This window comes from Acomys russatus, chromosome 16 (assembly GCF_903995435.1).
Source record: "Acomys russatus chromosome 16, mAcoRus1.1, whole genome shotgun sequence".
NCBI lineage: Eukaryota > Metazoa > Chordata > Mammalia > Rodentia > Muridae > Acomys > Acomys russatus.
This window is the reverse complement of record NC_067152.1, coordinates 19,992,236-20,016,852: the sequence shown is the minus strand read 5'-3', so window position 1 is coordinate 20,016,852 and position 24,617 is coordinate 19,992,236. Positions and strand designations below refer to the sequence as shown.

Sequence of the window (24,617 nt, the reverse complement as noted above, 5' to 3'; positions counted from 1 at the left end):
GTGTGGTGATGACAAGAGGGGCAGGGGTGGGGGGGGTGGGGAAACCAGTCACTCTTCTAATAGCAGCAGGAGATAAGCATGAGCAAGCAAGCAGAATGGTCTGAGCTTTAGCCTTTGGTGTCATAAACAGTGACTTAAAACCTCCTAAGATTTCTCCTAAGGCAGATGTGAAGGTGATGGCTTACAAGGTGTGTATACTCAGCCTTCAGAGGAAGGTCTCCAAGGCAACACAGGGATTTTATTACACCCTAGTGGCTCTGATGTTCTGGGTAGCACTGTCACCCTCAATCAATATTTATACCGTGAGATTACAGAAGAATATTTTATTTCCATTATGGTATGATGGTATATATCTTCAAATGCAGCATTCAGAAGGCTGAGGCAAGAAGACTGTAAATTCCAGGCTAGCCTGGGCTTCATAGTGAGACTCTACTTCTATACGCCTATCGGGGGGCATGGTTGGTCTATAGGGGACAGAGATGAACTATAGGGGGACACAGTTGGGTTATAAGGGACATGGTTGAACTATAGGGGGACATGGTCAGACTACTCTAACCCTTTAATTTTATGAGTGAGGGAAATGAGAGGTTAAATGGTTTGCATAAAGTCACCTAGATCTATAGTGACCATGTGCCCATCCATTGAGTAAGCCAGGATACTTCCTTTGATTTAATTTATCTAATGTTTACTTTTCACACAAGTGTATTTTGTATGTTGAGAACATCATGCCCCCCCATCTCCTTCTACTCTCTCTTCTCTCTCTCTCTCACTGGTACCCTTTGAACCTCTAGAGTTTTATATATATAAACATCAGGTCAGGTGATTATCCTATTGTAACAGGTGGACTAAAGTGTGGGGACACAGTCTGTTCACTGCTGCCATTTGCAAGAAGGAGCCTCTTCGTCTGGGGACTTAGAAAGGGCACCATCTGTTGTCTGGACCAGGGAGACACTTCCCTGACTACCCTCCAACTCTGAATTCTTCCCAGTACTCATCCTGAGTGAGTATTCTAGACAATTTGTGCGGTCATAACAAAATACCTGAAGCTGAGTAGTTAATATAAAAACTTCCTGCGGAAGTTTTGGAGGATACGAAGTCCACGGACAAGGGTCTAGTGACTTTTGTTGTTGGATGAGGGCTATATCTTTTAGAGTCGGGGTGGGTACTGCATTTTCTCATGGCAGAGGGTGGAAGGGCAGGCTGGCCAACTGTTTTATGGCTCATCTTTTATAAGGTTTTATAAAGTTCTTCATCACATTCATGGCTTTACTATGCCGCACAGTCACGGGCAGTACCGGAACTCTGTAAACCATCACTGTGGGTATTGGGACAAGTCACAGTACTGAGGAGGGAACATGCCCCAGCAAGAGCTGGCACTTTTTGCAAAGTGGTGGGATTTCTCAAGGATCAAGGGCTCATGGAAAACGCCAACCAGCAAATGGTTCTACAGTGGCTGATATAATTTATGACGTTCACTTCTGGCCTGGATGCCACTCTGGATTCTTGTTATATGGGGTGAAGGGTTGAAATGCTGATGGATAAGTCTGGGGAAGTGTGTCACTGCTGAGGAAAGCTACTGTGTTTGGAGCAGCTGCTGAATGCAAGACCTTGGTGGGCAGACCGTGTTGGATCTTGGTTGTGGTGCTGCCTCTTCAACTTCTCTTTATCTCTTAGAATTTAGAGAACCATCCCCCCCAAAGCAAAGCAAGTCAACTTTTCTGTCTGTGTTATGTGATACTTTTCCATGAAGAATCTATGAACAAACATCTGATCACCCAGGCAGACCAAAGAAATAATTCCACTAAAGTTTAGCTTGGTAAACCTCCTATAGGGGTGTGGTTAACCACTGAAGAAAAATGCCCCTTGCCCCAGCAATCGTTAATGGCATATATATCCTTATGAAGGGATGTGGTCTTATGTGGTTAGTGCGCTGCCTTTTGAGGCTTCCCTCCTCTCCCTGATGGGCCCTATCTTGCACAGATCTGCCATTTAGGCAGGCAACAGCCATCTCATGCCTAGATGACAGCATTCTACAACAGTGTGATAAAATAAAACAAAAAGGTCAAACACGTCAGGGATACAGTGGTGGCTCATGAGCAGCTACCAGGGTCAAGGCCTGGAAGACTGACTGTGAGGGGCCACAAGGATGTGATGTAAATATCAAGATGGTTGCAATGGTACCTAGTGAGAGTATTTGTAAGATTATGTCACGCTGTACAGTTGAGTCACTACTACTCAGTTGAGTACACACTAATTTTGTTTGCGTACACTAAATACATTAAAGGGAGGAAACAAAATGTCCTTCTAGCATAGGCAACACTATTTAGTTTATCTTATTAATGAGGAAACTCATTATTGAGGTATGAGGAAGTTGAATAACTCGCTCAGTGTCATGACTGGTAAGATGTCAAACCCAGGAACTAAATAAGTCTACCAATTGCCACCTCCAAACTGTTAACAGCTGCTGATGCAAGCAAGTTATAGCTCATCATCTAGCCCGGAAAGCACATCATCCCTAAGAGGCAGGTGCAACGGACAGGAAATACTTGACCTCTCATAGTGCACCTTACAGAAGCAGCAGCTGTGCTGGGAAGGCCATTTGGGTCCATATGCAGTTAGTCGTTATTGAAGCAGACACAGTGGCTTGCTTTGAAGATCTGGTACAGGAGCACTGAGGCCTGGTGCAGAGACCTGTGATCCCAGGGGACCTTCCTATTCTGGCTGCAAGTGTGATTTAAAACCTCCAGGCTAAGCTCATTTTGCCAAATTGCTCCTGCAGGATTCACTTTCAAGGCCAACTCCAGAAATTTCTAGCTCAGCAAATCCTATTCAAAGCCAGAAAACGTATTCATCCAAGCCACCTCGGAAACAGAGGAATGCAGGGTTGTTTTTTTTTTTAAATTTTGTGCTTTGCAGAAAGCAATAAATGTATTTATACACAAACTTACAGGTATACAACACCATGCTGATTATATTTGAGCGAAGAGAGAAAATTACATCTGTACATCTGTGCGTGGTTGCTGGCCTGGCCCTCTGTGTGGGGAAGGTGCTGCAGTCCTCAGCACGCACACAGACTGCTGCGTGTCATATTTCATATCAGGTAGTGCAGTTTAGAGAGGTAGGCTCCTGCCTTACTTCACAGCCTCGGGTCGGGGAATGCAGACTGTTTTAAAGCGGAACCCAGAGGACCTGAAAGGTCATGTCAGGTCTCAGAGGAGGACGTTCAACATTAGAGAGATTGGACTTAACTGTGACCAAGGAACTACTTAGAGCCAGAGATGCCATCATTGTACAGGCTGGAAGTCAGAGATCTGAGTTCAAATCCTAGTTACCCCTGCATCCATCAGGGGGGCTGGACTGAAAGCAGGTCCTTTAACCTCTCCAGATTTCTTCTTTTTCATGCACGAATTGTGCAAATCAGTACTAATTCACTCAGTTATTGTGCAGATCAGGTATATAAGAAGGACATATTATATGCTCAGTAAATTACAGCTAATAAGGTTGGCCACATTAATTCATGTAGCTATTCTGATGTGTCTTGCATGCAAGAGATTTGAGTGCTGTTGGATTGGCCAATAATTGACCCAAACAGTACTTTCTTAATCACTTAAGGGGCCTTGGCCCAGGAGAGGCTTTTGTTGTCATTTTACTGTGCTTGGTGGATACTCTGCAACACATATGGGACCATCACGATTGCTCAAAATGGCCAGAGATGATTTACCCAGCTCTTCCTTTATTACACAGCCACCAAGTGACAGGGCAGGCTCTTGGAATCCAATATTCTGAGTTTAGGGTGTTGTCCTGTGTGGCGAGTGTGGCTCACCCTCGGGTCAGTGTCCCTTCCCCCTTCACATGCTTTCTCTGTTTTCCTGCAGCCCCTCCTCCAGCAGAGGCAGCCAGGTTACTAGAGACTGCTTTAACGAGCAGATCCAATGAATAATCATGAACGTGGTCGGTTCTGGTGTCGCCCTTTTGGTACTGAGCTAGGGATAGATTTATAGACACTGACTCTGGATGGTATTTGGGAATGGATAATTACCTTCACTTACTATATCCTAGCTGCTTTGCCTCAGTATTTACTGCCCAGACTTCTGCCCTTTTCCAACTGATTGTGAACATACGCATGCCACAGGCAACTAAGTGGCATGATCCATTTGAGGTGGCCATAAACCTAAGGCTTCCACCAGAAATGATGCAAAAAAAAAAAAAAAAAAAAAAAAAAAAAAAAAAAAAAAAAAAGGGACATGAAATCAAGTAAATGGAATTGAGTACAGTAATTAGTTCATATTTTAATCCTCAGGACTGTTTATTATCTGTCGACTGGTGAGCAATTAAGTGAGTGCCACTGAGATGATTAGCTTCGTTTCAGAAGAGGTTTATCGATATGTCAGAGCAGATGAATCTAGGAGTTCTAAATGGCTTTATTTTGAACTGCATAGTAGTACATTCACGAGGTGGATAGACAATATTAGTACATAGATGACTTTTATTTACTGTAACAGAACCATTCTGGAGGATATTGGTGTGTGAGTGAGTGGGAAGATTCAACGTGCACAGAAACAGTATTTATAGCCCTAGGTTCTTTTCTTGAGCATGAGTGTGTATGAGTGATTTGTGTACATGTGTGCGTGTTATGTGTGTATGGCATGGGTGTGAGATGTGTGTGTGTGTGCATCCATGCATGGGTGTGTGTACACTCATGTGTGTGTGCGTGTGTGCATCCATGCAACACGGGTGTGTGTATGCTCGTGTGTGTGTGTGTGTGTGTGCGCGCGCATATGCGTGCGCATCCATGCATGGGTGTGTGTACGCTCGTGTGTGTATGTGTGTGTGTGCATCCATGCAACATGGGTGTGTGTATGCTCGTGTGTGTGTGTGTGTGTGTGTGTGTGTACGCTCGTGTGTGTATGTGTGTGGGTGTGTGTGTGTGTGCATCCATGCATGGGTGTGTGTACGCTCGTGTGTGTGTGTGTGTGTGTGTGTGTGTGTGTGTGTGTGTGTGTACACGCCTGAAGTTGACATTGTGCTGGCTGGTTTTATGTCAACTGGACACAAGATAGAGCCATTTGAAAAAAGGAAAGCTAAGATGAGAAAAAAAATACCCTTCAGATTGGCCTGTGGGGGTGTTTTCTTATTGACGCGGGAGGGTCTAGCTCCTGGTAGGCTGTGTCACCCCTGGGCTATAAGAAGGCAGTCTGAGCAAACCACGTGGAGCAAAGCCAGTCAGAAGTGTTCCTCCATGACCTATGCCTCAGGTTCTTCCTCCAGGTTCCTGCCTTGCCTTCCTTTGATGATGGACTATGACGGGGAAGTGGAAGTGAACTGAACGCTTACCTCTCCACATTGCTTTTGGTCATGGTGTTTCATCACAGCAGGAGAAACACTAAATGAGACAGGTGCCTTCCTTCATCACTCTCTGCTTTACTTATGGAGGCAGGGCTCTCCCTGAGCCTGGACCTCACCGATTTGAGCTGGTCGAGCTAGCCAGCTTTTCATGGGCATTCCTTTCCTCTGCTTTCCAAGAGCTAGAATTACAGGTAGCCAGTGCATCCACCACACTTTTACAGGTGTTCTGGGGGGATCTGAGCTCAGGTCTTCAACTTCTGGGCTGAGGACTTCCTCCAGTGAGCCATCCCCACGGGCCTGCTCCTAAATACTTAACTGCAACGGTGTGATCGATTCTTCCTTCTGAGACCCGGGTAAGCATCTTCGAGGGCTACATTTCCTGGTTTGAGTTTTCCGAGCTTTATTTCCACATCTCTTGCAATCTGTTTTTGGCTTGGCTTGATATTGCTGGTCCTTTTTTTTTGGAAGGGGTAATTTGGCGACTTCTATATGCATCTTTTGTGGCTGCTTTCTGTAGCTTATGTTTGAGAAATAATTGGCCCATGGCTTTGCTGTCTTGAGGCTGCATCTATTAATGGCCTTGGCGTTCTGCTTGCTGATGCAGGAAATGTGATTTTGGGGATATCCTTACTCTCTGCTGGGGTGACTCATCTAAATCACCTTAAATGGTTCTTGAACCCTGGGATTTGGTAGAACTGTAAATCTAACGTGGCACATTAAAAATTGGAACTTTGAGTCAGGAAAAAATTAGGATCAGGTCCTAATTCTACCACTGGGTGTTAGTGACCTTTGGCAGGTCTCTTGCCTTTCCTGGCATTTGGTGATGGTTCTGCAGGTGTGTTGGAAGAGATGACCCGACAGGTGCTCCTAGGTATGGAGACCTGGAGTACAATCACTTGTTTCAAGTATGAACCTTAAAATGGAAGGTGTGGCTTCTCTAAGTTTTCAAGAACAGTTGACATAGGTCAGAACAACAAAGAATAGGTAATTCAATGTAAGAAATTCTTCTTCAGTTGATTTTCACTCCCATGCCTTTGGAAATGAGATTTTTTTTTCTCAAAGTCTGGCTAGTTCCCAGAAGTGCTATGAGCACTCTTCCTCCCTTTAGGTGTGCTGTCATTGGCTTCTTTTTAAAGCTTTATTTTATGTGCTTGTGCCTGTGTGAATTTATGTACACTACATGTGTCCAGATACCTAAAGAGGCCAGAAAAGGGTTTCAGCTCTCCTAAAGCTGGAGTTACAGGCAACTGTGAGCTGCCTGATGCTGGAATCTGAACACGGAGTCTGTGCAAGAGCAGTGGCTGCTCCTGATTCCTGAGCCATCTTTCTTATTCTCTTTCGCTGGTTTTAAATAAACCAAGACCACACTCAACACTTTTGTAAAAATGATGACAAATGACCGTTGCCATGGCGACAGTCAGGTCTGAAGCTGAACCTCAATCAAATTCCAGTTTTTAAGTTTTCCGTCTTTAAAGTTTACCTTGTGGTACAGCAACTCCCTCCTTGCTTTAAGGAAACAATACAAAAGAAAGATGTTAAGTCTAAAGGAAGAGGATGGTGGCCGTCACAACGTCACTCTAGTGGGCCAGACCAGAGGTACACGCAGGTTAGGATGGTGTAGGTGGAATAGTGACTCAACAGATTGCCTTTAAATGCAGTATCTTCTTAGACTGCCTCACTGTGAGCATCTACAATCGATGATCCAGGAAATTGCTCAAGGGACTGAGCTCTCCTTTCCCAGATGTAACTATAAGAAGGTCGCAAGAAAACCCCCATGGATCAGTCACCACCCTCTGGCTGGTATGTTTGTACTGTGGATGGTCAGCACCTGGCATCTCAGCCCCTGTTTGCTAGACTTCTTAGAGGCTACTTTGCCCAACCTGGGTAGGACTGCTTCCCAGAACTTCAAACGTTGGCTTCTAGCACTGGCAAAGACAATCACCCTATCTTGATCTTGGGAGTGATTCCAGGGCTGAGACAAAGAACTGAAATGAATTATTCTAACACAGTACCTCGCAGCTATTCCATTGCTCTTCCCAGGTGCCCTGAAGAATTCATTTACCTTGAATTTGTGAATAATTTAACATATAAATTCAAAAATCTCTGTTAATATTGACATTAACTTCATTAGGGTTGACATTATGACTATAGAATTTTGATTATGACATTCTGGGCATAATTTAGGCACTTTGAAAGCTCTAGTCTATATTATCTTCATTTATTCGTTCAATTTCTTTGTTCAGCAGTATTTACCCACAGCTCATTATGTGTGTAGGGAGATATTTTTAAGGAGTACAACCCACTCTGGGACTGCCAAGAGTTAACAGTCTAGTTGGAAGACAGGGTCTTCTGCTAGACCACAAGCTCCTTAAAGAGAGGACCCCTGGTTTTCTGGTTTTCTGAATTCCCCTACTGAGCTAGAGCCAAAGCTAGGGAAACAGTTATTAGTGTGGAGTTTACAGAGAAACCTTGGTCCACCTTAAACAGTGTCATGAATCAGAAGTCCAGAATTAAACCCAACCTTGGCACTCTGGTTTGCATGACCTTGGCCCTTCATTACCCTAGTGAGGGGCTCACATCGAGAGCACATTCACTGAGCTGATGTGGGCCGACAAAAAGAAAGTTCTTTTTTTTGTCATCAGTGTGCTTTAAGTTAGACTTGCGATAAAAAGCTAAAGACCACATAGAGACAATGGCGGAGGAGCCCATGCTCTCCGTTAGCACCAGCATTCACGTGCAAGCCCACGCTGCTTCTGCTATTGTGTAAAGGCTCACAGCTCTCTCCCACTTCAGAGCCACTGTGCTGAGTGCTGTGCTCACCTGGAAGGTCCTTCCTTTGGCCAATCTCCCTGTGAACCTAACAACTACCGTTCTCTCAGTGAGACCCACACTGGCCACCCTGTATAGACTCGCAACTCATGCTGCCATGCTTCACTCTGGCTCTCTTTTCTTTGCTGTTTAAGTCCTCAAAGCCTTTGCCATATTCTGATGCTCTATATTTACACTCTTCTTCTTCTTCTTCTATTATTATTATTATTATTATTATTATTATTATTATTATTATTATTATTATTAATCTGTCTCCCCCACTGGATTGGAATCACTTTATAAATAGGGATCTGTAGCCATCTTATCCACTGTTGCCCACGATAGTCATTATTTGTTCTTTGGATGAGATGATGGGAAATTCCTTACAAAGCAGGTAGACAGTGGCCAGCTATTGCCGATGAGACTCCATAGCCATTTGTGAGCCAACACCATGCCTTGTCCCTCTAATGGGTCTGAAATGCCTTCAGGGCAACACTTAACTGTTTAATCCTTCTATGTCTTCCGCCATATATAAAAAAGGTTGACACAGATTGGTACTTTATAAATATATTTTAAAAAAATTCATGAAGTATATATTTTCCTATGGAATTTCCAGAAGATGTCTTAAGTGGTAATTATCAAAAGCCCTCTCTTTCCACCCTGTCCCTAAGGGCATTTGAAGCTTTGCACAGATTTTATCCAAATACTTATTTATTTTAATTTTATGTGTGGTTGTTTGTCCTTTGTGTAGGGGTGTGCACCACACACACGCCTGATGCCCATGGAAGCTGTAAGAGGGCATCATATGCTCTACTACTGGAGTTACAGATGGTTCTGAACCACCATATGGGTGCTGAGAATCAAACAGGAGTCTTTTGGAAGAGCAGCCAGTGTTCTTAACTACTGAGCCATCTTTCCAGCCCCTCCCGCTTCAATTTAAATGCCAAGGTATATTTCCTGTATAGCCAACGAGTGTAACACACCTCTGGATTTCAAAGAAAACAAAAGTATAATGTTTTTGTTCCTGGGACACCAACAGTTGCTTGGATTAACATCGTGACTGAACGACTCATTTCACAAACATTATTTAAGCACTTACTGTCTGGCGGATGTTGCATTAGGTACCTGGTATCTAAGGATAGCTTTTGCTTAAGAGGTTTACTTAGGTAATTCCTTCACCCAGTAAACATGTGTTGACTGCCCTCATATGCTCAATGTACTAAGTGCTGAGAATACAGCACCAGCCAAATAAAAATTTCCATCAGCAAAGAATTTCCATTCCAACAGAAGCAAGAATAAACAGATACAAGACCCACAGTGATGGGAATCATAGTACATTGGTTGGAGTGAGCACATTTTTAACACAAAAATGTAATATTTTTTTATCTTTTCCAGGCCACATATGATATCTATTGATTAACACTTTTGTTGTTCTCTTTCATTATTTTTGCAAGGAAACTTTAAAAAAATGTAAACCATTCTTAGGTCCTGGGCTTGACTTGACATACAAGGTAATGATTGGCAAGGTCTCAAGTACAGGAATATACAACTTTCTCTGGAAGGGAAGAAGACGCAACAACCAACTGGCTGAGTGGAGGGAGGGCTCTTGAGAGGCTAGAATAGGGAGACTGAGGCAGATGATGGCTGGAGAGATAAATCTGGCATTCATGGTGGAGGGAAGAGCTTTCTTGTGGCCTACGGCATACAGTAGTAGTCCCATGTTTAATTTCCCCATTTATGTTATATTTAAGTACTCTGGCTCTTATTCCACCTTAATCTCTAATTAGGTAAATAAGGTATTTCTACCAAGAGGTCCCAGCAAAGTGCTACAGAGGGCGCCTTTACTTCCCACACTCTTGCACGTGTCAGGGCAACTTGGTTCTACTTGCTTATTCCCAGCAATTCATGTGCTCATGTGAGGCACTCTCTCAAGGACACAGACACTTGGTTCTTTGACGAGAATGAGACTACATTGTCTGTCTCAGTTATTGATTCTGAAATAGTCTCTTTTCTGATTCAGAGACACACAAGGCACGGAGCCACTCCGTATTTCACATGTGACTTTTAGGGCCTCTTTTCAATTAAAAATATAATCTACAGCACCATAGCAACACCTATGGACTTTTCCCTTCCTGTCTTTTGAGCAGAGCTGGAGACTCCTGAGGCCGAGACCCAGGAAAGTCAATGCTGCTACTTGACTCTCCGCGGGAGCAGCAAGTACAGCGATCTGAAGGACTGGTCATTATTCCTCCTTACTATGATCCAAGATAGCTATTTCATCACTTTCTCTTGGAATAGACCTTAACTATAGCCACATTGTCATGCATGATGTATGCACATGTATGTATGTATATACATGTGTACTCAATATATGTACGTATTCCTCAATAGACGTGTGGCTTTTCTCAGTAGAAATTTGGGGCTATGTGCTCAGAGCCCAGCACACACAGCAGGAGCCTAATAGCCATAGAGAGAGAAGAAAAGGAATCAGAGATCGGGCTGAAGATGCCCTGTGAAGAGGCTAACACATTTTTCAGGGTACTACTTTATCCTTTGGGAATGAAGAACTCAAAGGAGGTTTTGAAGATGAAATTGTCCAATTTCTCCCAAGTAAGAGATATTTTTTTTTTTTGGTCTATTGTCACTATTGGAACTTAATCCACAAAACATTCTTTCCCAATATCGTCTTTTGTTTCACCCTACAAATAACCTACTTTATACCAGATATTAATCTAAGCACTTAAAATGATTAGCAAACTAAGGAGCTTGATTATTAAAAACAGTTAATCCCTGCCTTTTAAAAAATTGAGGCATTTGAATCCCTGAATATGTCCATTTATCACCAACCTCCAATAAGGCACCCAGGAATTCCTCATGTAGGACATGAATAATTTTACAAAAAAAAAATGCAGTTGCTAATGGTGTCGTACATCCACACAGTTTTATAAAACAAAGCAAATGATTACCATCAATTATAATAACCTCAGCAGACAAGGCTACATGCAACATACAGCTCTTCAGATAGCAGCCACCGCAGTATGCCAAGGAAAATGCCTGGTATTAATTGACTCATCATGATCAGCAATGATAGATGGGGCAGATGGCAGTGCGATTGCTCACTGTCAACAACAAAAACACATGCTTTATTGCAAGAAGTGTCTACTGGGGTCCTCTCAAAGGACACCCAAGAACAGGGACCAAGGGAGGCTCTGTAGGTGGCACAAAAAAAAAAAATAGGAGAAGTTAAACTACAGGGTGATAAGTATTTGCCTTTCCTGAGGCTAAGTGGAATGTAACTGGAAGAAGTTTCTGGAAGAAAGCTGTGGACAGTGTAGAGTTTAGTAATTAGAAGGTACATTAAAGCTAATAGTTCACCCATTGTTTAAGAAGTGTTCGGGGTTTAATAAATCTAGCAATGGGAGTTCACTATTTTCAGAAGCAAACTCATTTCATTGATAGATGGCTCCCATTGTTAGAACATGTATTAAGTCTTCCATCTGCCGCTTCCACTATTGGCCCCAGGTCTTTCCCTTCAGCTGGCATAGGTGTTCAACACTTCTTGCTCACTAGGGCAGGTTAAATATCTCAGAAGGCCGCTATGTGAACAGTGATATTCACAGAGCCCATTTTGGAGCCTTCCAAATGCTGGGTTCTAGCACCATGAGCTGGTCAGGGTATAGATCATATGAACAGGTGCGTGGGAAGAAACGTGATGACAACAGTGTGATGTACCCAGTGTGAGATATAGCTATACTCACGCTGGGGCTGCTTCTCAGGCCTTCCCTGCAGGTGTGTGTGTGTGTGTGTGTGTGTGTGTGTGTGTGTGTGTGTGTGTGTGTCCCATCCCTGTCTATGTGTCTTTATTGCTTGGAAAGCTGTTTCCTAAGTCTCATCAATCTACATAGTACCTCAGCTTGTCATTTCTAAGACACAGCTACTATTAGTCCCTTCTCTTTCCTTTCCTCACAATAAAGAGGTGCTAAGTTTTCTCTGTTTAGAAAAGTGGAATTTGTCAGGCACTGTAACTGGTATGATAGTTGCTAACCAGTATGTCCTGGGAAGTTTTACAAATGTATGGACCCAGAGCATACCGCCCAAGATGCAGGTTCGTCTAGTCTAGGGAAGGACTGGGGATCAATTTTGATGGTACCTTCCACCCTTGTCACTTCTTAGTTGTTGCTCTGTTTAAAGGTACTCACTAATGGGTGCCCAAGAGTAATGCTTTTCTCTTGGGAACTTTTTATTTTTGTTCTGAGATAGGGTGTTCCTAGGTAGCTCAGGCTAACTTCAAGCTTACCGCCATCTTGCTTCTGTCTCTCTAGTGCTGGCAATCTCTGGCACCTTCTAAACAGAGATTCTTTGAAGCACCTAGTCCCCGTAATAGGTCTAGAAAAATTAATATGCTGAAATTAGACTATTACGTATCCATGAAGGCTTTGAGATGTATTCAAAATGGCAGGTTGCTAATGTACATGTTACAAATCACCTACTTAAATGTTGAATCAACAGAAGGAATGGTGTAAAGGTTTCAGCCTAACAACTATCTATATTTTTACCCACGCAGCTAAAGAGTGTTTCTACTTTGAAGCGGTGCTGGGGTAAGCCTGAAATATGAAGGAGAGAGGAAAAAAAAAAAAAAAAAAAAAAAAACCAACCCAGAAATAATGGCAGCGATCAAGTCAGTTAACTGACAGAGTGATAGTAAACTTTAAAACAATACATTATCATAAGGAAGAGTTTGTCTTTAAATAGTCCCTACTTGAGACTGATGCCCCCAGTACCTCTGAATTGTGAGCTTTTACCCCGTTTTGGTTGTATTTCCTGCCATGCTCTAATTTAGGACCTGTAGCTCTGGAGAGGAGAGAGGTTTCAGTTACTTGGTTCCTTTTAGCAGACATCCTTAATCAATCCTAGCACGTCTCCCCCTACAGATGTAGGAGAAAAATCTCATACTGCCTGCTGAAGCCCATTGTCTATGCAGCCATTACTAATAGATGACAGACAAAGTTCCGCATAAGATCTACGTGTAATGTCTCAAAAACATAGTGCCCTGACATGCCCGGAGGCCCTTTTCTCACGCTATCCCTCCTCCCTTGTTTTGTCTTTTCTTTTAAGTCTATCAACCCAGTACTTCTTACATCTGGGATCCCACTAAAACTTTAAAACATCTTTGAGAGGTGTCTAAATTGAACCTTAGAAGGATCAAGCGATGTCCCAAGATAACATAGTATGTATCAAAGCAGGGGCTACAAATTCGGGCCCTTTGACTCCAAAGCTGATGGTTTAAAATTACTCTTCTTAGCTTCTCTCCACAGCCCAGTTCAAAGGGCACCTCCTCTGTGAAGTGTTTCCTGACTCCTTCAAGTAAAATGTGTCCTGTCTTTCTTTGATGCTGCCAGGATCTTTGCGCATCTCCATTTCAGCATGTCATTACACTTCAGTGATTTGAATATCGTCCCCTTTGAACCTCCTCTGGGGCAAGCACTCCTTTCTTCTTTTTCATATTTAAATCCTTATATCCCTAGTAATTAGTATGGTCCCTAAGCCAACCCTTAGTCAATGTGTTTTGAATGCACATTCAAATCTGGCTAAGGGATTTCTTGTGGTCTATTGGATGGCATATGGCTTTAGTACATAAAAAAGAAATAGCAGGTTTAACCAGGACCTTAAATAGCAAAATAAAAAGACCATATAAGACGCATACTTTAAAAATTTAAGGTCCTTTTGACATCAGTTATTGAGGACTCTTACTAGGAACCTAGTTAATGCCTTCTTATGAGGTGAGGACCCCTGATCCTTAATATAAAATTATCCACAAGTGTAAAGAGTGAACTAGGTCAAGTGCCACATCACAGACGGAATCTGGCTAAACCTTATCTCTTTCTCATCCGAAAGTGTGTTAGTTGCATTGCTTCTATCTATTTTCTGGTCTGGACATGACAGCGGCACACTCACCATCAATGGTGTGACACAGTGGAATTTCCAAATAATGCAGAATTTGAGACAAACTCTTCCATTCCTTGACACTGATTTTTCCAATGCGTTGCATGTTTAGGCAAGAAAGACCCATTTTTACCAGAAGGGAAGCTGTGCTGTCATATAGGGTGCATGAGAGGCCAATGGCTCAGAGGGGTAGAGGCAAGGAAGGAGGCCCAGAAAAGGTGAGGCCATGAGGTGAAATAACGCTGTAGGAGAGCAGTTCTCAATGTGTGGGTCTTGACCTCCCGTGGGTCTTATATGGGACATCCCGCATATCAGATATCCTGCAAATCAGACACTTAGACTACGATTCACAACAGTAGCAAAATTACAACTATGGAGGAGCAACACAAATATTTTTATGGCTGGGGGGAACACCATAACTGTAGTAAAAAGGGTTCGCAGCATCGGGAAGGTTGAGAACCACCGCTCTACAACATGCCAGGGCGCGAGTCCCGAGAGACCCATGCCAGTGTTTCAGATGGAAATCCTGTTCTGCTGTAGCCTCTCCTGGGAAACTGAAAGTCGGCACGCAAAAGACACGTGGAGAAAAGAGGCAAGGAACCTTCTTTCCCAGATTCCAGGAGAGCCTTCCCCTCTTGTTATTTCACTTTTGATCAAAACAGGCATCGAATCCTACAAGCTGGCGCCCAGCCTTAGCACGTTGGCGGAGTCACATACCTCCCCAGAGAAGGCCTGTCCGTTGAGGAGGTGCTCAGACCCTTGGCTGTCTTCACTGCCAAAGTGGAGCCGGATCTCCTCCAGGCGGTGGCTGTATGTCATGGGCCCGCCTGAAATGTTGACCAGGTGCTCCTTGTCCAGGCGGAGGGACACATGCCTTCCAGTGTTGTACATAGTCCCACTGACCTACAAGGCAATGGGTATCGGGTCAGACAAGAGATTTCCTCCCATTTCTCCCCAAACCCAGAGAGGTGCATGGTAGACCTATGCCATTACATCTTCTGATGGTAACATCAGGCTAAATCCACAGGTGTAGAAGATAGGGCAAGGCGGCCTTTTCAGAAGGCTTTTCCTTTCACACTTGACTTCTAAGGTACTTCTGGTGAGACGTAAGTCCGCATTATTATTCAGTAGCTTGGAGAACTCAAGAGATTTTTCGCCAACTGTGACAACTATTTTGTATATTGCACCTCATAAAAAATTAGCTTGTCCCTCTCATCATAGCCATTTAGAAGGTAGAGATGGCATAAAAGCTAAATATCTCAAGTGTAAGAAACCACAGAAAACGATGAGCAGCTTAGAGATAAGAACGGCCCAGTGGGCGACTGAGAAGTTTCAAGCACTCAGTCCAGCCGTGTGGGTCAGGTCCCTCTCCCGAGCTGGTAGCAGACATCACACAGAGGCCTCAGGTCCTCACTCAGAGAACACAGTCTCAGGGCTAACCGGAAGGGAGTCACGTGGGGTCTCCTGTTTGCACATTCAAAATTTATTTCTCCTTCCCAGTCCCATCTCACTTCAGCTCCTCCTCTTCTGAGACTTCCTGCCTCCTCTTTTCCCTTCTCAGGACTCCGTGCTCAGCTGCGGTTTCCAGGCTGTGACCTCAGCCCAGCTCTACAAATGCCCCGGTCATTGTTTCACCTGGGATTTCACCTGGGATTCTTCTTCCTTACTTGGGCTGGCTCTGGGTGCTTAAGCAACCTTGGTGGGTTGCTTCTGGGTTATTGGATGCTGAATTACTCAGGTTTTCATCCTACTTACTCTGACCCGCTAGGTGCATTTTTTTTTCTTAGCAATTCCATAGAGACTTCATGCAACTTCCATCTGTCTGTCAGTCAGACATCAACCATTTATCTATCTACCATCTATCAATCTTCTATCATCTATTACCGGCTGTCTGTCTATTCATTTAGAGAGATTCAAGCTGGTCTCAAACTCCCTTGGGCCTTAAGTTTTTGGGCTTATAGCTATGCAGTACTGTGTCTGGCTTCAAGGAGTGTCTAGTTACCTCATTAGGTCTGCTCTTTGGATATTTGCCTGTAGCCTGCCCTTCAACCTTCCTGACCCTGGTCTTGTAAGTGGTCAGTTGGTTGAGTGGTTCTTACATGGCTCACTATGTCAGACAGTGGTACTCACCAGATACTCTGCTTTTGTTTTTAGTGTAATGCAGGGTCCATGTGGGACAGACAGCCAAAGGGAAGAGGGAGTGAGAGAAAATGAGAGTAGGAACGTGCGAGTGCACAAACAGGTGCTGTAGATTCCTTTGTATCTGTTTACTGCAGCTCCTTCAGGACACCTGAACTGCGTTTCTCAGATACGTTGCATTATATTGATGATTTTCTTTCTTTTTTTTTTCTTTCTCTTCTTAAGTTAACTGTTCCTTGTAACTATTCCTGTTCTCCAGCCTCAAGCGTGTGTTTCACTGTTACTAAGTTACTATGACAGAAAGAGACTATGTCTTCTTTTAGGCTCTAGTTCAGGACTTTCTTTGTGTGTAATAATTTAAGGTTAGATGATGCTTCTACCATAAAATAAAATTTATTCCTTTCTCATTATCAAAAAATTATATATGGAATTGTATATGATTCAGAGAACAGAAAAATTAAAGGAAAAAGAGATAGTCATAATTTCAAAATTAACCAGATAACACTAATATTTCGGTGTGCAACCTTTTCATACTCATAAATACATACTTTAGGAGATTGTTGTTTACATGTATGTATGTATGTATGTATATGTATATATATGTTGTTTTCACATACATAGATGATATCTGACTTCCTAACATTATCTTTTACTAATACAAATATTTACAGACCATGATTTGTTCCTCAATATCACTTTGAAATGGCTGCAAAATACTCTATAGTAAAATATCCAGTTTGTGGCGCAACCTTTACACTTCTTTCATCATATTACATATCCTGATGGCTGAAACAGTTCACTGATCCAGGAGGCTTTCCCTAGGCACATTCTGAGAGCCTTTACTACGCATCGCAGCATGCAGCATGCAGCATCTCTGCGAGGTGGTTCCCACAGAGCAGAGCTGGAGGTCTGCAGTGCTGTTCACATGCCAGTCAGTACGGACCCTTGGAGCTCTGACTCCACACTAGAAAGAACAGCTACCAGGAGTTCTTCTAGCTTGGTGACTTCTACCATTGAGACGCCCCACATTTCAAGAAACCCATTCACCAGAATTATCTAATATGTCTAAAAATTTGTTGTACAATTGAGCGGCACTTCAAGCAAAGCCTGTTTCCCACGCTTATTTGCACTCCCTCCCCCCTGTGGTTCAAAACCGCCCTGACACAAAGCAAGGGTAAGAACTGGGGTCTTTGTCGGGCGTGATGGCGCACACCTGTAATCCCAACACTCAGGGAGGCAGAGACAGGCGGATTTCTGTGAGTTCGAGGCCAGCCTGGTCTACAAAGTGAGTCTAGGCAGCCAAGGCCAACAGAGAAACCCTGTCTCAAAAAAAAAAAAAAAAAAAGTTGGCTTTTGGTGTCAAAAGATTCTCAATCCACTTCTTGTCAGCTATGTAAGATAGGAAAATGTATTTACTATTGTAAGCATGCACATACTATTGTGTGGCTATTGTATTGCCGTACAGTAAGCATAACACAAATTTCCTCATGGGAATGAGGGCTGGAAAACCAAACCCAAAAACCCCCACAAAACTATAAGCCATTTTCAAAACAAATAGTCAAGTGACGGACCTTGCTCCTAATTAGCAGTTTCTTTAAATATAAAGGAATATTGCTTATATGAGGCGTTTAAAGCAGTGCAAATTTGTAGAGACAGCTAGTAGAATAGAGGTTGCAGAGGTGTGGGTCACGAAGGAAATGGAAGTTAGTATTTCATGGACATGAAGTCTCAGTTTTGCAAGACACAGAGTTCTGGAGGCGGGCGGGGTGAAGGGTATGCAGTGGCATAAATGTACTTAATATTGCTGAACTTAAAATAGTTAAGATGTCAAAGTTTAAGTCACTCATATTTTATTCACAATAAAAATGAAAAAGAATTCCCTTGTGAAGTTGTATTATTTAGTTCGCTTTGGTCAAGTGTTTTCATTCTTTTCCTTTCTCTCTTTTGGCCATTGTATGCATGTCTCACTGGAGTGGAAGGATCCTCCCTCATCTCCCTCCCCCATCTCCCTCCCCCATCTCCTCCTCTCCCTCCCTCCTCTCCCTCCCCCATGTCCTCCTCTCCCTCCCTCCCCATCTCCCTCCCCCATCTCCCTCCCCCATCTCCTCCTCTCCCTCCCTCATCTCCCTCCCTCCTCTCCCTCCCCCATCTCCTCCTCTCCCTCCCCATCTCCCTCCCCCATCTCCTCCTCTCCTTCCCTCATCTCCCTCCCCCATCTCCTCCTCTCCCTCCCTCATCTCCCTCCCCCATCTCCTCCTCTCCCTCCCCCATCTCCCTCCCCCATCTTCTCCTCTCCTCCTCCCTCATCTCCCTCCCCCATCTCCCTCTCCCTCCCTCCTCCCCTCCTCTCTCCCCCCCATCGCTCCGCTCCCTCCCTCATCTCCCTCCCCCATCTCCTCCTCTCCCTCCCTCCTCTCCCTCCCCCATCTCCTCCTCTCCCTCCCCCATCTCCCTCCCCCATCTCCTCCTCTCCCTCCCTCATCTCCCTCCCCCATCTCCTCCTCTCCCTCCCTCCTCTCCCTCCCCCATCTCCTCCTCTCCCTCCCCCATCTCCCTCCCCCATCTCCTCCTCTCCCTCCCCCATCTCCCTCCCCCATCTCCTCCTCTCTCCCCTCATCTCCCTCCCCCATCTCCTCCTCTCCCTCCCTCCCTCCCTCCCTCCATCTCCCTCCCCTCTCCCATCTCCTCCACTCCTCCCCCATCTCCTCCTCTCCCTCCCTCATCTCCCTCCCCCATCTCCCTCCTCTCCCTCCCCCATCTCCCTCCCCCATCTTCCTCATCTCCCTCCCTCATCTCCCTCCCCCATCTCCTCCTCTTCCTCCCTCATCTCCCTCCCCCATCTTCTCCTCTTCCTCCCTCATCTCCCTCCCACCCATCTCCTCCCCTTTTCAGAATCGGGTGCATCATAATGGGTCCTTGTGGTACATCACTCCACCTCTAAGTTTAGATGATCCACTTGCCTCTCACTTTGGACTCTTAATATGTCTGATATGGGGACCAGACAACACATTTCGAAGACTAAAATGCAAAACAGAATGAGGAGAATAAAAAAATAAAGCTTTAAGTTACTTATTTTCTCCAGATCCTTTTCTACACATATGGTTGTATTTTCATTGATTGATTGATTGATTGATTGATTCATTCATTTTTACCTACTCCTTCACTCATGAGCAATTCATCCATCCATGTCCGGAAAGGGTTATATATCACTGGCTGTTCTAGAGCTTGGGATACTATGAGGAGGACGCATCGTCTTTGTCTTCACAAAGCTCACCCTTCCTTATGCAAGCTCCCAGTGTGCAGGCAGCTGGGGGAATATATAACACAAGCCATTATGTTGTTACAACTAGATGCAACATCTCCTTATCTCTACCCTTTCCCTAGACAATGAAATAACATTAATTTGTATTAATCATAATAACATGTGTAGCCAGGGTATGGCTTGTTGCACTTTAATTTAAAAATAAGGGCTTGACAATGTTATGTATGATATCTGAATCTAACAGTACATCTGCATGGTAGTAATTAACACTATACCAGTGTCATTTTATCTGTATTGCTAATTACTGTGTTTCTAATGAATGACTTTGGTGCACAGTATGTTGGGAAAAGCTTGGTTATGCAGACCAGGAAACAGAGGTGAGCAGAGAAGTTGGAGCTGTGGGGCATATCTAGGTTGCCTCTGGCTGCCCCACAGCTCTCTAGCTTTTGTCTGAATTCACTGCAACCTGAGGCAAGAGGTAGGGTGTGTGTGTGTGTGTGTGTGTGTGTGTGTGTGTGTGTGTGTGTGTGTGTGTACGCACAAGCACACTTGTTGCCCATTTTACAAATGGATGAATTCAGGGAGGTTGACAAGGATTCGGTTACTTGTCCAGAATCATCATACAGCTGGCAGGAGATGAACCAAGGCCCAGATGTGAGCAAAAGTAAATGTCACTGCTTGTTTCAGGTGAGAGCTTGGTGTGGGGCCCATTACTTCTACATGCTGTAGATAAGGTCTCATGCAGTTTGTTTTTCAAGAACACGGAAGACTCAGATTGTATGCCAGGCATCTTAGGACAAAGACGAGAGAAGAGAAGACCTTGTTTCCCCAACTACAGACATTTGTACTATTTTAAGACTAGTTGGAGCTACTTGTATTAAAGGAAGCGGGACATAAATGCCTGTTGAGATAGTATGCCGATAAATAACGCCAATAACTCGAGGTCATATAAAAATAATGTTCTTTTGTAAACCAAAACCAAATAACCAAACATAAAAAAAAATTAAAATAAACAAGCAAAAAATTCTGCACCCTCAAATCTGCCATGTTTATTTAAAAACATTGGCTACCCCTGTAGAGCAAGCACAGTTTTGGTACAGTGGTTAGTGTGCTCATCTTCTAGCTCATTCTATGGAGAGCAGTGTATTGGAGGAATGAGTTTGGCCAGGGCCTTTTTAAAGTAAGAGGAACATTGACTCTTTGAGAGTTGGCCACAACCTGCCACTAGCAGATGGCACCTTGGTGTGAATCCTTGCTTGATGTCAGAACGGGTGCTAAATTCTGATCCCAGATTTCCTCTTTAAATCCTCACAATTTTATACCTTAACAAGCCCAGCACCACTCTTAGTATAGTACTCAGGCCTGGGCCATTTGCTTCTCTTTGGATGGGAAGATGTCAGTCTAAACCCATGTGTGGGATGGCAGCTTCTCACAGCGAAGACCTCCCTCTGCTCCGCTCTGCGATCCTTTCCTGTCCCAAGAGAAACAGTAGGATTTGATCTCAGGCGTCTCTTGCTCTTCAACCCATTATTTTAACCACTGAGAATGATTAATTGGTTACAAATTACTAGGAGATCACTTGGAAATGTAATATTACAGTGTTTTCTTCAAGAAGCAGGTTGGTAGTGGTGGGACCCCGAACTGGCTTGCAGTTTAGGATGTTTGGGATTTCTTATAGTGTTAGATAGTGTGAGTGGAAGTGACTTATACACACACACACACACACACACACACACACACAATTGTCAGGTGGCATACTAAGAGCGAGTGCCCTTGATCTCACGGAAGTTGAAGCTCTTAGATTGAGCTGGGCTGGTTGGTGGTCAACTTCATGGATCCTACTTTTTCCAGGCCCTCAGCACTGAGGTTATAGACTTGTGCCAGCACCTGAACTTTGTTTGTTTTTTTCCCCTTTTTATGCACTATGGGGATCTGAACTCAGGTTCTCACACTCTTGTGCCGGGTTCTCCCCAACCTGGGGTGTATTATTTTTAATGCAAAAAATTAATAAAAACATGCCAAAGATCCACTGGACACTGTGCTCATGGGGTTGGTGTTTATTGAAGAAAGCTAATCTTGAGTGAACCTTACCCGTAGAATATCCAGAATATTCGGCAGGCTAATGTGAAGTTTATGCTCCATATCCTCACAGGTAGCCTGCCTAAAATATCCTGTGATAAACTGAAGAATATTTCTGATAGCATAAGTGGAAATGCAGGTCTAGAAACGGAGTCACTGGAATAAACAGGATTCCTACTGTATGAAAGAAAAAGATGGCCATGAGACCTGTGCAGAAGATGCTTTGCTCTCTGCACTGCCTCTGCCTCTCATCTTTGAGACAGGGTCTTGCTCTACAAGGCAGCTTGGCCTTGTCTTCTCAATCTTCCTACCCCAGCCTCTCTAGGGCTGGGATGATAGGCATGTGCTGTCATGTCATGCTCATCTTCCTGCCGCTTTCTAGATTAGGAGAAGAGGCACAGCCAGGCCAAGCAATCACTCAAGGGCACAAGGGAGGAAGCAAGAGGACAGTGATTTTCTTGCTACCATTCAAGAGTCAAAAGTCTTCTAGGATCCCAGAAACAATGTTCAAAAGCACCAAAAAAAGAGACTACACTTGACTTCTCAGTCAAGTTGATGTCAGAAACATACTGCTGGATATTAGTCTATGGATGTCAGAATTGCACTGCTGGATGTCAGTCTATAGATGTCAGGATTGCACTGCTGGAGATCATTAAGCTGAGCAGCACAGAAAAGACAAACATCACATGCTCTCACTCATGTATGGAAACCCATAAGACAGCCTTGTAGAAATACAGAATGAAATGATGCACACTTGAATGGGTAAAGGTACAGAAACAAGTTAAGCATATTTGGGGACAGGGAAGGTCGCTGTGGGAATAGGATGGGGAGCTGGGTAGAAAAGGGGTTCAGGGAGATGATCTTTATAATGCATAATGTATGTTAAATCACAGTAGCCTCTACTAACTTGTGTGCTGGCTCCATGTCAAAAATGTAAAGATGAAGGAGACACACTTACCCATGGTCTTTGTGCTTGCTGTGGTCCACACCACTGTGAAATAAAAGAGCTAGGGGAAGAAGAATTCATTCTGGCTCACGGCTTCAGAGAGCTTCACAGTAGGGAGGGCATGCTGAAGGCCACAGCCATGGTCACTTAGGGCAGAGCATCTGTTCTTGTGGTAGCCAACCAGTAAGCAGAGAAAGAGGGATGGAGCCAAGGGTGAGTGTGACATTGGATGGCTGGTCCCAGTGACCTGTCTCCACTAGTCAGGCCCATCTCCTAAAGGCTCCACAGCCTTTGACCTGGAGTCACAGGCTTGGGAAGGGGTGTTCAGAAAGGAGCCTATGAAGGACCCTGCAGATTCAAACTGCATTGGTTTTTTAAATTTATTTACCTTTCTATGTGGATCTGGCACATGGGATGTGCTCACTGGCCACACAGGAGTGTTGCTTTACTCAGCAAATTGTGTTTTTGCGGTTGCCTGAAAGCACACATGACTGTAAACACACTATAACATGGAGGATAAACACGGCATCCTTAGCAGCAGCAGTGGCTGGCATGGTCCGGAATCGCTCTTGAAACTGTCACACCTATTATCTCATCTAATGCTTACGCTGACCTTGTGAAGGAGGTTGACTTATCTCCTGTCCTTAGCTGGAGGGCTTTAAATCGGCTAAAGGACTGTACTTAACATTTCTCCATGAGAAACCACAAGAGGCAGAACTGTCCTCCAGGATTTTGAGATGGTTTACAGCTTATTCAGCTAATTGGCAATAAGTTGGTAGGGAGAGAGTTGTAGGTTATATGTGGCTTCTGAGGTTAGGAGTCAACTCAAACGAAACGTGACAGTGATGCAGTCATGATAGAATGTGGTTAATTTGCTCAGGCCTGGGTTGGACATGTGTGTGTGTGTGTGTGTGTGTGTGTGTGTGTGTTGGTTCTAGATCTAGGGAAGCAGGAAAATTCAGAGATGGGTAGTATATGCCCAATGTAGGTTTAAGAAACAAATGTTTGATCCCATAATTAGGAAGACCACTCGGTGCCAAGAAGGGTTAGCGAAGAGTGGCCAGCTGCCTGTCATAAATTAGGTATCTTTTCTTTGTGACTCAGCTTTCTTATTATGCATCTTTGACTGCTCTGCTGAGGTGTGTAATAGTTCTTTGCAATGTAATTAGTGAGCAGAAGAGATTTAGCCTGGTTTCCTGCATAGCCCCCCCCCTATGCCAAGGGTATGATTTGTGAAGGCTGAAAGCAAATAGCTGGGGTGGGAGTGTGGGGGGAGGGGGCGCATTGTTCAAGGAAGAATGGTGTGGAAAAATCAACTCAAGTTCAATCATTGGCAACACTGCAGCATAGTGAATACACAGGTGGGCAAACCGAGGGCCAAATAGAGCCTAAAGTTAAAAGGAATTCAGAAACAATCAAACTCGGCAAGACCTAAAAAATGAAACAGGTCGAGGTCTCACTGACTGCTCATTGATCGGAGGGGACTCTACCTCATGAGATTTCTCTAAATTCATTTTTTTAAAATCAGCATACAAAGAGTTAGGCTACATAATGGCACTTCTCAAACAAACTTTACTTATTTTCATAGTATCTCTTCCTCCCTCTTTCCTCTCTTACCCCCTCTTTCTCACTTGGGCTCCCTTCCCTCCCCCGTAGCCATCTTTACACTTTTGGGTCATATGTGTTCTTATGTTCTACACACATTTCTGGACACCTCTTTTCCTTTCTTGTGATCTCCTACCTAGTTTCGTGGTCTACACCTCCACTCATACCTTTTTTTTTCTCTCACACCTTTTTGGTATAAACTAATGCAGCCATTGTGGTTATTCAAAGAGCTAAAACCAGAACCACTATATGACCCAGCTATACTACTTAGGCACATACCCAAAAGATCATGTCCTACCACGGAGACACCTGCACATCTATGTTTAGTGCCTCGTTACTCATAACAAGAGTGAGACCAGCCTAAATGTCCAACAATAGAAGAATGGAAAGTAAAAACATTGTATCTATACACAGCAAACTTTTAGTCAGCTATAAAGAAGCAAAAATCTAGCCAGGCAGTGGTGCACGCCTTTAATCCAAACACTTGAG

At 43.9% G+C, this 24,617-nt stretch overlaps 1 protein-coding gene across 1 annotated transcript in view; it reads right to left on the bottom strand.

Moving 5' to 3' along the window:
• Window positions 1-24,617, bottom strand: part of Ca10 (carbonic anhydrase 10) — a 508,465-nt gene that overhangs the window by 84,754 nt on the left and 399,094 nt on the right. Inside the window, exon 5 of the mRNA XM_051158295.1 lies at window positions 14,815-15,000. Within this exon, the coding sequence (XP_051014252.1) occupies window positions 14,815-15,000 (186 nt within the window). The remainder of the gene's footprint in view (window positions 1-14,814; window positions 15,001-24,617) is intronic.